General features: G+C 41.5%; 1 protein-coding gene across 7 annotated transcripts in view; it reads left to right on the top strand.

The window, feature by feature from the left end:
* Nucleotides 1-3,702: 3,702 nt before the first annotated feature.
* rapgef2b (Rap guanine nucleotide exchange factor 2b) overlaps nucleotides 3,703-12,510 on the top strand; it is a 169,048-nt gene continuing 160,240 nt past the window's right edge. For all 7 annotated transcript variants that reach the window (XM_079557229.1, XM_079557228.1, XM_079557226.1 and 4 more), the window contains exon 1: nucleotides 3,703-4,167. In XM_079557229.1, coding sequence (XP_079413355.1) covers nucleotides 4,099-4,167 — 69 coding nt within the window. In that variant the 5' untranslated portion in view covers nucleotides 3,703-4,098. The remainder of the gene's footprint in view (nucleotides 4,168-12,510) is intronic.

Here is a 12,510-nt window from a genome sequence, read left to right as displayed (position 1 = left end):
CTCCTTTTCCTTAACCTTTGAGGCCGACGTCATGAGGTCGACCTTGAGGAACAGGACAATCTGAACCTTCCTAACCTTAGTGCGCTGACGAAGCCTTTTGGATGAGGGGCGAAACGTTCGACACTTCAACAACAAAGTACATAAGATGACTCAAGAACCTTCATTTATTTATTTTTTTAGAAGAACCTTCATTGAAGACCAGTTGAGGGACCAGGAAGTTACGTCATACAATATACGCTCCATATCCTCCTGCAGAGCAATTAATTTAAGCAGTACTAAGTAACTCTTCCCCCTAGAGGCCATTAGTGCAACTGCAGGTGTAGTAGCAAGTTACGATTTTTTAACTTATTAATTGTCTTGGAGAGTAAATACTACGCTGACAGGAAAGGCGAAGGGAGAGAGGGTTACTGTGCATCCAATTATACAATGGAAATATTTTTTTTTCACTCAAACTTTGCTGTAAATACTGTTTAAAGTGACGTTAGCCCGCAGTTAGCTTTGCCCGTTAGCATGTTAGCTTCTTCTTCGTGATTACATTAGTGTGTATTGCTTTCTCCGGACCGGTGGCAGTCAAGTTGCAAACATGGTTTTCTGGTCAGAGACACCAGGGGGAGATGAAAGACCCTCCAATCATCCCATAAACACTTGTATTACCCCCACAGGGACTACGGAAAGGATTTATTAAGGTAAACACGTTACTTAGTACTGCTTTAATGTTATTAGTGTTTCCAACATAATCTGAGCAACTACACAAATATCAAAATGATGTGTTCATTAAACAACTCTTTATAAACATCACTGTTCAATTATTACTGATATTCACCATATCCTGTCCTTACGTTCACCACAAACAGCTGTATTAGCATCTGTTCTTTCTCCTCTTATGCAAATGAGTGTGGATTAAGTTTGGTTCTTGTAAAGAAAAATGTGCATTGTTACGCTAAGTTCATAGATTTTCTATAACAAAACTTTCCGACGCTGCTGTGGCTCCAACGCTGCATGACCTGCTTCAGACTTTCAGATGATTAGCCGAGGACATAGCTTATATTCTTATTTCATGAAATGTCACGCAGCAAAACTCACTCATGTCACATTCTTGTGGAGATCGGCTGAGTTTGGAAACCTTCGGGAGGCTGAACAATGGATTATGGGCAATGGAACTTAGCACAAATAGCGTTAGCATTTAAATCCACATTGTTTAGTTTTGTGTAATTATACTTTTGTAGTGTAACACTTCACGTAATCATATTTAAAAAGGGAAAATGTGGAAGAGCTCGGTAGCTTCTATCTTCACCTCCTTTGGAGCTATAGTGGAGAGGAGGAGAGGCTAAATGCTAACGCCGTCTGTGCTGTGTTTACGTGACTGAGGGACAGGTACAAATGAACTCGTCTAAGCTCAGGTAAGAACATATCTCACTATGTAAAAATGGTGGCCTATTCCTTTAAAATGAGTTGTTTTGATGATGAGTTCAGCATTGTTTGATTATTTTCTGCTTAATCCACAATAATTTGTTAGAAAATACAGTATTTTGCATTATTTAGCAAGGAAATGTCATTCTTATTTGGCTCACAACCCCACTCATCAGTAAAGATTGGTGGGCCCCAACACAGTTCCAGCTGAGAACCAATATTCCACAAAGCCTAGAGGACAATAGAATTCAGTTTCATTGTCTTAATTCTTAATATGTAGCTATTTGTATGTAAGAAAATTAGACATTATATTTGGCATTAATTTCTACCTATTCCAGCGAGGCCAACTCTCCCTGGGCAGTGGGCACGCCGGCTGAGTTTACACTGTCTGGTCACTAGGTGGTGTCAGACGACCGTCTGGCCACTCGGCGTCTCCTCCCCGCTCCTGAACACTTTTTTTTTGTTAAAGGACTCGCCCATGAGACGGCCCCTTGCGTCCAAATCTGCGTCAAGTTAAACAGAGATGAGCACAGCCGGAGCGGAAACCAAAGATTCCAGTAAGATATTAAAACTGCGTGTGACAATAAAACACTGTAAGGCAATTTCATGGTTGCTAAACATATAAATGCATCGGCAGAACTTGATACGAAGCAGCTTGTGAACGACACATGGTGTAGATGATCTCATATAAAATTTCATGTAGGGGCAATTAAACTTATTGTGGGAACAGAAAAGCAATGTCTGCTGAGAGTAAGATAAAAGAAAACATCTTCAGTATGATCATAAAAGTGCCAAAAACAGAACTGAGAAGGAGCTCTATGATGAAAATGCTGATATTACGATGACACAAAGGTTTGATGGCAGGGGCGGACTGGCCATATGTCCATTCTGGAAGAGCACAGAAGGGCCACTGGCTCTAGGGCCACCAGTCCCGCCTCAACCGAGCTTTACCCAAATCTAAAAGCTGAAAAAAAACCCGCATCAAAATAGCGAGAAAAAGAGGATGAAAAGTCAACAAAAACATGAGAAAAACACGGACGATAAAAAACCTACAAAAACATGAGAAAAAAAAAAAAAGAGAAAAAATAATAATAAAAAACAACAAAAATATGACAAAAATGTGGCGACGTGACGAGAAGCTCTCCAGTCGAGAAGCTTTTAGATTTGGGTAAAGCCCAGTATAAAAAAACATGAATCTAAAAGGAATTCCGTGGAGTATGGTGTACCACAAGGTTCAATCTTGGGACCATTATTATTTATTATTTAAATTAATGATTGTGCTTCTGTTTCTACGACCACCTTTCCCGTTCTTTTTGCTGATGATACATCACTCAAAAAAATAATAATAAAAAGCCGAACTGGGGAAAATGCACTCGTTAATGTTAAGGCGGGTGGTAAGAGGTTAAAATATGTATTTGTGGAAGTGCACAATTACGCTAATTTGGGCCAGGCTAGTCAGAGTCCAGGGCTGTTTTTCAGTCCCAGTCCGCCCCTGTTTGATGGGATTGATAAAGACGGCATCTCTGGAATCGCCCATATATGGTCATTTTTGAAAACAGTTAAGGGGGAAAACAATTTTGAAAAAATGTATATTTTCTCTAATTATTCAAAAACTACTGTAACAAATGCTGAATTATGAACATGGTTTCTACTAAATAATGATACAAAGACATGGAGAGGAGCAAAGTGGTTCAACAGCCCATAAATACATGAATAACGGAGAATGCTAACTTGATGCTACATGTTAGCATCGGGCTAATGCTAACGGTTAGCTAGCGCTTGCTACAACTGCCGTTTTTTCACTTCTACTGAACAATCTGTTATGACAAAATATCCAAATGGGCCCGATTTACACTGGACTTTATTTGTGTGTGAGAAATAAGTTGATATTCCACCAGAAAATGGCAAAAAGAGTGGAAAATTGTGTTTCTCTAAAGATTCTATTTTCCCCCTCGGCGAAGCCACGCCCCCTTCTATGACGAGATGCCGTCTGTATTTGGCGTCTCTTATTGTGAAAGTACTTTCCGGATGTACTGATCTTAACCACTCAGCATTTGACAGTGGCGTGTCAGTCACCATGGTGGCACACAACAGAGTGGAGCGGCGGACCTACCTTCTCTATTAGCCCCATTAAAAATGCTTATGTTAATCATATTGTAAACAAGCAGACCGGGGGTTGCCTCTGATTATGGACTACGGGCTGACGGTGACCGGATAACCGCTCTCCTCCTGCCGACTTTCTGTTGTTTCCTGGGCTCCTCCGTGGGATTCTTTCCGTCGCGAGTAGCAGAATGCTGAAGAGACAAGGAATGGCTTTGATGAACACTGTCTTGAATAAAAGGACAGTCTTAACAATAAGAAAAGAAGGCGGACAAAGTGTCTGAGGCTCGACTTGAACCGGAGTGTACCCTTTAGCGGGATCGGCACCACAGTTTCACCCGGGGACAGACGCCAGACAGACGGACCAGCCAGCCAGCCAAGCCAGCCCGCCGCCCGGGGAGAGCGCACGGCTGTCGGGCTCGCGTCGTGGCCTGGCTCGGGGGTGGGGGGGGCACTCCCAGCTTTATCCGCTACTTCCAGACGAGGAGACTACGGGGGATCTATACTGTATCCCCATCGGATATTCCTCCCACAAATACACGCAACAGGATAAGTGGCCCTAACGTCCAGCCGGAGTCTTCCAACACAATGGCGTCCTATGTGGATAACAATTTTCGGCAGGCTGTGATGCTCAATCCGGCTGATCGGACGCAACAGGTCAGATAACCGGGCTAGTATGGCCTTTTATCGCTCTCCTCCGATTCAACCGCTTGTGCCCACTTACTTGCCATTTATTACAAAGTAACGACCCCTTGTGCTTCACCGCTTCTGTACGTGCAACTGTTGCCCCGTACGTGCCCGTTGCGTCGTGGGCTAGTCGCATCCCCGCTAAGCCTCTATCAGCCGAGATAATCGTGGCTACTTACCAGAACTGCGCTACTACGAGCCAAATGTTGTCAACCGTGACGTTTACGTGATTTTTTTTTAGGACTTCACGTGATTTTTTTTGTTTCCCCCCCCCCCGTGCACAGACATAAACTTCGCTCAGCTGATTTAATAAGGCGCGGGGTATGACGTGAGCTAATTTGGCTAATTGCTAATAAACATTGCCTGCTAGCTATGCGCATTTTCCACGTGTTTATAAAGCTAACTGCATGCATTTTCCTCATAATGAATGTGTGTGTGGGTACATACTTGGGACTCTTACAGTAAACATTCAAATGCCCCCGTGTTGCATGTTAGCAGTAAATGCAAATCCTTGCGTGGGGGAAAAGCTCTACCGGTGTCATTCATTTACGGTGCAAGCCTTTGTTTTGAATAGCGACCGCTTCAACCAAAGGCTTTGCGCACAATAGGCGATCAATAGGCCACCACTTAAACCCCCCTAGGCTCCAGTGATGGTGACACAGTAGTCCTGGAGGAAGCTAATATATGGGTACAGCCTGTCATGCATAGACTCGTGTAGTTTGCATGTTTGTGTGTATAGATGTCTATGTCTATAGTTCTTTTGCATGTGGCAGGTGGCATCACGGTTTGTGCGGGGAAATATTGGAAACTGGAAGCGGGAGAGTGTTTAGTGACTGTAAACACTCCATCAACAAGTCAGATTGCCTTTAGGGATCTCTAAGCTATGGATTTTTGGCTGCGCTCATCGGGGGATTGGCTTGCTTGTGTTAATATCCAAATTAAGCTCTGTGGAATAAGACACTGGGCTCCAACGTGTAGCTGACGGTTAGGTATGGAAATGAAAATCCAGCTGTATTGCCTGGGCGGTTGTGATTGATTATTTGTAGAGCACGTCTGGATTAAGAACTACTTCCCAACCAGAACATGGTATCACAATAATGGCGTAGTCGCTGGTTCAAATGACCCCAAATCCGTGCCCGCCACAAGCAGGGATAAATGAGTATAACATTGATAAAGGGAATAACCTTTAAATGACATCAATGATTACCACAGCATGTCACTAAAGCAAGACACAGTGCCGGATTAAGTTCTGCCTCCACTCGAAGACTAAAAGAAGGCATCAAAGCGATTACATACATAGTTTCTCTGTGATTATTAAAGCTTTTAGCACTTGCAACGCCATTAATGTTTTATTGTAGCATGTGTGTGCTATTTTACCAGAGTGCCATTATTTGTTCGTAGTTTGATGAATTTTATTTCAGCTGTTTGTTTTTTAAGAATTATGTCGGCTAATGTTCCTATTTCACAAGGTGTGACCCTGGGCAGGGGGTCACGAACCCCTGTTATAATGGGGGTCGCGGCTCCAAAAGGTTGAGAACCACTGCTCTATTGCATAAGAAAATGACAGTATAGAATTCTGAAATACTGAAATAATAATGGAATAATAATGACTATGTACTACTATTCTATTATCGTTACTCACTTTTTTTCTCATATTAGCCGCATTTTTCCTAGGCTCCCTTTCTCAAACGTCTTAAAGGAATAGGCCACCGTTTTTACATACTAAAATATGTTCTTACCTCACTTTAGACGTGTTAATATATCCCCGTCTGGTCTTTGTCCGTGCGCTCTGCCAGGCAAACGGAGCACATACGCAGCCTCTCCCACATGTCACATAGCTCCAAAAAAGCTCACGATAGAAGCTACCAAGCTCTTCCACGTGTTCCCTATTTAAATAAAGTTACGTGAAGTGTTTTCATGCGAAGTATATTTACACAGAAATGTAACATGTCGATTTTATAAGCAAATAAAAAGGGGGACTATATTGTGAGGCGTAATGATACGAGGAGCACAGCGTCCGCGTAGTAACTCCTAAAGACTTCCCCCGCTCACTTCCGTCAATAACCTTTAGGAGTTACTGCGCGGACGTTTTACTCCTCGTATCATTACGCCTCACAATATAGTCCCCCTTTTTATCTGCTTATAAAATCGACACGTTACATTTCTGTGTAAATATACTTCGCATGAAAACACTTCACGTAACTTTATTTAAATAGGGAAGACGTGGAAGAGCTTGGTAGCTTCTATCGTGAGCTTTTTTGGAGCTATGTGATATGTGGGAGAGGCTGCGTATGTGCTCCGTTTGCGTGACAGAGCGCACGGACAAAGACCAGACGGGGATATATTAACTCGACTAAAGTGAGGTAAGAACATATTTTAGTATGTAAAAACGGTGGCCTATTCCTTTAAGATGTCGGTTGTGGCTAACACTGTTTATCCTAATGGTTTTGGCACGGCCCCTGTCAGGATTAGCTAACGGTTTGAAGGGATCTGTCCTTATCGTTCAGGACTGGCCACAGCACTAGGCCTTGACCCTGCGGTGGCTCACTCCCATTGTCACATAGCTGCTTAAATAACCCTCCATTTTGACAGCTTGTGACCTCACCATCTGGTCAATTGCAAAAAAAAAAAAAAAGTTTTACAGTAGGGCATGAATAAACTGGGATGGACAATAGTGTGGCTATGAATAGCGCAGAGGGCAAAACAAATGGGCTTTGACGCAAGACGGTTTGGTCCTTAATTGAATCATTTTCCAGCAACTTACCGTTTTGTACTGGACGTGCTTCTGATCTTGTTATTCATGTCCTTTGCCTTCTCCTCTACAATGTACAAAGGACAGCCACATTATTCGATTTAGGAAGACGCAATTCAATATCTGAGTTTTAGCTTGCCTCAGCCTTGGCATAGCTTTCTGTGTGCGCTAGGTAAGTGTATATTCCTATCTTTAGACCTTTTGTATGCTAAACCTGCCTTCACAAAGCCGAGTTGAATAGTTTGCATTCTTTGTGTCCTCGAATGGCTGGCGCCGGGTCAGAGATGTCCACTCCTCGAGCCAGGTGGCGAAGCTAAAGGCCACAAGAAGCGCTCCTTCAACCTGTTTTTTCACTGCCGCACTCTGTCACTGCAAGGACAAGCGGGCTGCTTTGCATTACCTCCAGAGTTACTGGTCAAGTACGTGCCATCTTAGTAGTAACTATTAAGATTGAGGATGCAAGTTCCATTTGCATCAAGTCATAGGAAGTTTGTGGCACAAACCTGCAAACAGGAAGGAAAGAAGAACGTGCAAATTTGAAAGGAGTTAGGAATACAGTCTTCCAGTTTGGTTAATACTTCATTAATACAGCTTCATTGAAACTAAAATAGACTGTGTGGTCAAGGTGAATTAGAAAGAAAGGAATGTGTTGTGACCTTGTTAAACATTCAAACTACAACACACCTCGTTTTCAAAATGTACCAGTGTGGTTTCGCGTAGATGTTGCAAGTATTGTCTTAATATCTTGTTGCTTTACACCTTCATTAGAAGATTACAAGTCATGTGCGATGTGTTTAGCAGGTCCTATGATGCTCTACAACAATGGAGGCAGTGAGGAAACAGTGAAAGATGAGCGCGGACATCCTGCTGTGCTCGGACAGGAAGAGGAACAGCGTCGGGAAACATTTTGAACAGAGCAGGAAGAATGGCCCCTTTCCCTTCAATGTGTCTAGTTATTTAGGAAAAAGGCCTTTTGTTTGGTCACAGCCTTCCTATTTTCCTCAGAGGTGAAAGACGCGCTCAAAATAGTACTAAAGTAAAAGAAAGTCAAAATATTAGCACACTAGAATTAGTTAAAGTTGTCAAAAATGTCAATAAATAAAAAAGATTGTTTATTTAACCGTGTATCGTGTCAACTATGACTATGACTTTCGAGTAATTTTAATTCCAATATGGCCCAATTATGGTCATAGCAATAGATTGCAATTTCCATATCGCAAGAAGCCACAATATCTTGCAAAATTGCTGAGGTCTTCCTTGAACTGAGATCTTTTGTGCAAACACAGCCTAAACAATATTTAGTTTCAATTAGCCTTGTTTTTTGTTTTGTTTTTATTATCTGGTGTAAAAAACAAGTTGCTTACATTTTTTGTTTGACATTCAATAGAACGTACATTGGCATGTTGTACGATATTGCAACATTATCGTTTTATCAAAGTATTTAAGACAGTTATCGACTACCGGAAAGTTCTTGTACTTCAAGGAAATAAGTCAATCCTACTTTCAGCATCTGTTTATTTCTCATGGCGTCATGTCCAGAACTGGTCTACAACTGGTTCCAAAAATAGGCCAGACTGGCGCTGCATATGCTGAAATGCGGTCGTTTTCCCAGGCTGTGCTAATTGTCTAAAATTCCCATGAACTAACTGTAAATCCAAGCCTCGGAGTTTCCTCACTAACCTCCATGTGATGTCACTCGTTATTCCAAGGCCACAGTGGTTACACACAGCATGGTCACAGTGACGTATCCCTCCCCACTCTAAATACAGGGGCTGGTTTGGACCCGGCGAAAAGAAACTAAACACAAATGAATGAGGCATACACTGGCGTCTGCTCAGTTTGAATGGAGCTTTTGATAGAGCAGCTTGCCTCACTGAGGTATGGTGGGATCAAGTATCAACTGGTCTGGAAGCTTCTCAGTCTTCCTAGACATAGTACTGCAAAGTAAAGAAGGTAAAAGTAGACTTTTGTGCGCAGTTATGTAAAGCTTATATACTAGTAAATACTGTAGTAGAGGCCGATATTTGAGTTTTTCGCAGTGTTGGCCACAACTTCCTAGATCTCGGGGGGCTGAGAACCATCATGGTGAAAATAGGTTACAAGTTTGTACACCTCAGATCATATTTGATATATTTTATGTTGCAGACTTTTGCATTTCGGAATCATAAGAAATGTAGTCTTGCTGTTTTTTTGTTTTGAAATATGCAGATTTTTGTCTTTAACATAAGCTCCCTCTGATGTACCGGCTAAACATGAAGGATTATATTGGCCAAAAATATCAGCCGTAAATCGGCAACGGCCAGTAGAAAAACCCATATTGATCGACCTCTAGTAATTAGAGCTGTGCAATTAGCAACCTACAAGACTAGTATTTAGGATGTATAATGACCTTTGCAAAGAACATTGGTCTCCATGTGGTCTAATTATAATACATGCAATTCTTGTTCTCGTCTTGTTCAGTTGTCCCTTAAAGATGAATTTCCTCCCGGACTTTGTCATGCTATGTGGACAACACTGTCAAATCTGATCTGATGAAAATGTTTGTTTCAAGAATTGTTTGGCCCCTTGGCTCACAGATCAGCACAGGGTGGAAGGGGGTGAAGAGCAAGGAAAGACATCCAACGAACTGTCAGACCCGAGACTCGGACTCAGGATAGTGGGGATAGAACAGTGTTTAAGCTTTAAACACTGAACAATCGCCTACATATTAATCAATCAATCAATACTTGATAGAGAAATTATAATAAGATATTTATCCAACATGTTGGTGACAATGACTATTTCTTAAATGCAAACATTTAGAGTTCCCATCCAGTTCAGGAATCAAACTCATGACCTTCTTGCTTGTGAGTGTTTACCATTTTTTTCACATAGTTCACCATGTTTACCACAGTAAGAAATGGCTCATATAAACTCTTGGACAAATTCGTGTAACGAGGAGGAAGTGGATGGACCTTATCAAATCATACAATGACCTCACCGCAATGCTTTGACGTTAATCACAGTTGAGCAGTCAGGATAAATGTGTTTTTGATACTCGGCCAAAAATATTACCAAATGTACTGGGCTATTCCTGTTACTAGGCGCATGGTCCACCTCAAAATCTAATAAAGAGGGACTGAAGAATGCTTACACACAGTGGTTCTTTGACGTCATGAATCATCAGTTGACAGGAGCGCAATTCAAGTGTTATAAGTCCGTCTTTTATTAAAGGTACGGTACATATTGAGATTTCGAAGAGCTATTTTTGCTACAGTACATTATATCCTACTGGTGATTTAATATGAGTGTTTTGCATGTTCAGGTTGCAGTGACATCTGAGAAGAGATATTGCCTTGGTGAGATTGTCCTGTCATGCAAAATTTAAGATAACTGCTTGCAACAGGGAAAGCGTTTGTTCAACAATAGGTTTAGGTTGATCATAGACTTAAGGGCTGCTCAATTAATCACAATCAAATCCAAATCACAATTTTAACGGCGTCACATAGAAAACGGCAAAGATCGCAATAATTTAGCTCATAACATGTCCTCTAAAAACAAACAACCTGTCTCTAGAAGAAAAGCTGTGTCGACATATCGCAACATTTTTTTTAACTATTCCAAAGACCCCACGCTGTCTCCATATTTGCTAACTGAGCACTTTTCCTTTACTGTACTTTCTATTGTTAAACTTTTATATTGAGGTCTCACCCCTGGTAATACACATCAAAGCCGTGCTCGCTTTGATCTATTGGGTTGAACTACTTTTTCTTTTGCAAAAGTTGTAGAAAGTAACCTTGTATTTCTTATCTGGAATGAACCATGAACCTCGTGGCTCTCCCTTAGGACTCTTACTTGTAATTTTAGATATCTTGGGCTCTGCTGAGGTTGCATTGCCTTTTGTCTTGTCAAATACTTGAGGTTTTTGCTTTATCACTTATGTCGAGCTGTGAAGGCCTTTCTTTAGGTTCGTTTGGGCTGCGCAAAAGAGTTCAAAACACCGCTAGTGCAATTTGAACCACCGCCTAATTTAAACTGCAAGATAACCCGGATATAGTGACACAAATAACTATAGGAATAATAAAAAAAGATTGCTTTTGGAATGTATTTGGCAGGCTTGTGAACTGGATGACTACAACTCTTGACAACACGCTTGAGACACTACTCTATTTCGGACATACAACACATCGTCTGAACTAAAGCCCGTATTTATAGATATATAGGAACCACTTTCTAAATAATGAATTCATTCATGGACATATTTGTATTGGACTATCAACCCATGACATGCATGATCTCGTTTTCTAGGATTGACAGCACAAAAATGGTAGGGAATCAGGGACATTGCCTCCTCTGTGTGCTTTTTAGCGGAGTGGTGATCCTTTCATAGAGTAAGCTATGTCAGTGTTATGTACAGTAAGCTTAATGCAGCCACTGAATTACACACATTTTCATAACAGCAGCAGCATGCTCCTTATATCACATTCCAGGGGATATTTTTAAGGCAAAGTAAAACAAGTCCTGACTCAAGGCCCGGCAGATTCCATTTGGTCTTCAGTGGAACTCATCGACCGCACTCTTTACATAACTGAGCCAGAGACCCACTTGGACTCTTTACATGGCTTAGAGAGTAAACCATTCCTGACGCGCAATATTTGCATGACTGCTATTGGGTTACAGTGCGTGCTACGGCCGCCGTAAAAGAGCCTCACTCCACTTAAAGGAGTTTGGACATTTCACTGTATGGAAAAAGTGACACATACATTACAGTAATCATATGGAATATAATGTACTGCCCAAACTTGGAGTTGCATTGAAGGGTTGCACAATATGTGGAAGAACAATCCGTCAAAATATGAAGTCAACATGGCAAAGAACTAAGTAACTTGTATACCTTAATAAATCCTTTCTGTAGTCCCTCTGGGGGTAATATAAGTGTTAATGGGATGATTACGGGGTCTTTCATTTACCCGGTGTCTCTAGCCAGAAAACCTTTACTTTTCAATATTTTCCAACTAAACAGATTTGTATTGTATTGAGGTAAGCAATCTTAATTTGAGTGAATTAGCCCCCCTAGTACTATCTCGATGCGGAGTGTAATCTGCTGCATAATCCCCCTTTTTGATGGACCGCTCCGACATGATGCTGATCAGATGAGAGCTGATTAATTTGTGAGATTAGAGCTCTCCAAATCCAAGCGCACTGGTATGGACCGTGGCTAATTCTTGTTTACAGTACACTATGAACAATGGTAACCCTGGGATGAAAGGATATTCGGGACCTTGGGAAGGTTCTTGGCCAGGCTGCGTATAAATTATAATGCTATTGTCCTTGGAGCATTTGCAAGTCACTTTTCGAGTTAGGAAAGTACTTCATACTGTATATTACTTATGCTAATACTCACCTGCATCCTAGTATAACCATTGAGGCATTATGAGACGATCCACACTGAATTCTAAATTAGCAAAGATGCCAAGTCTCCACCGATAGCTTAACACATTGGAAAGTTTTTGTGTGGTTTCTTCATTGTTTAATGTTTGTCTTTTCCCCTTCACTTCCCCTCGTCCCTTGGGCTGTAATTT

The sequence above is a fragment of the Gobius niger genome, assembly GCF_951799975.1.
Source record: "Gobius niger genome assembly, chromosome: 5".
Lineage (NCBI taxonomy): Eukaryota > Metazoa > Chordata > Actinopteri > Gobiiformes > Gobiidae > Gobius > Gobius niger.
Note: the sequence above shows the minus strand (reverse complement) of the source record. Positions and strands in the feature narration are given on the sequence as shown.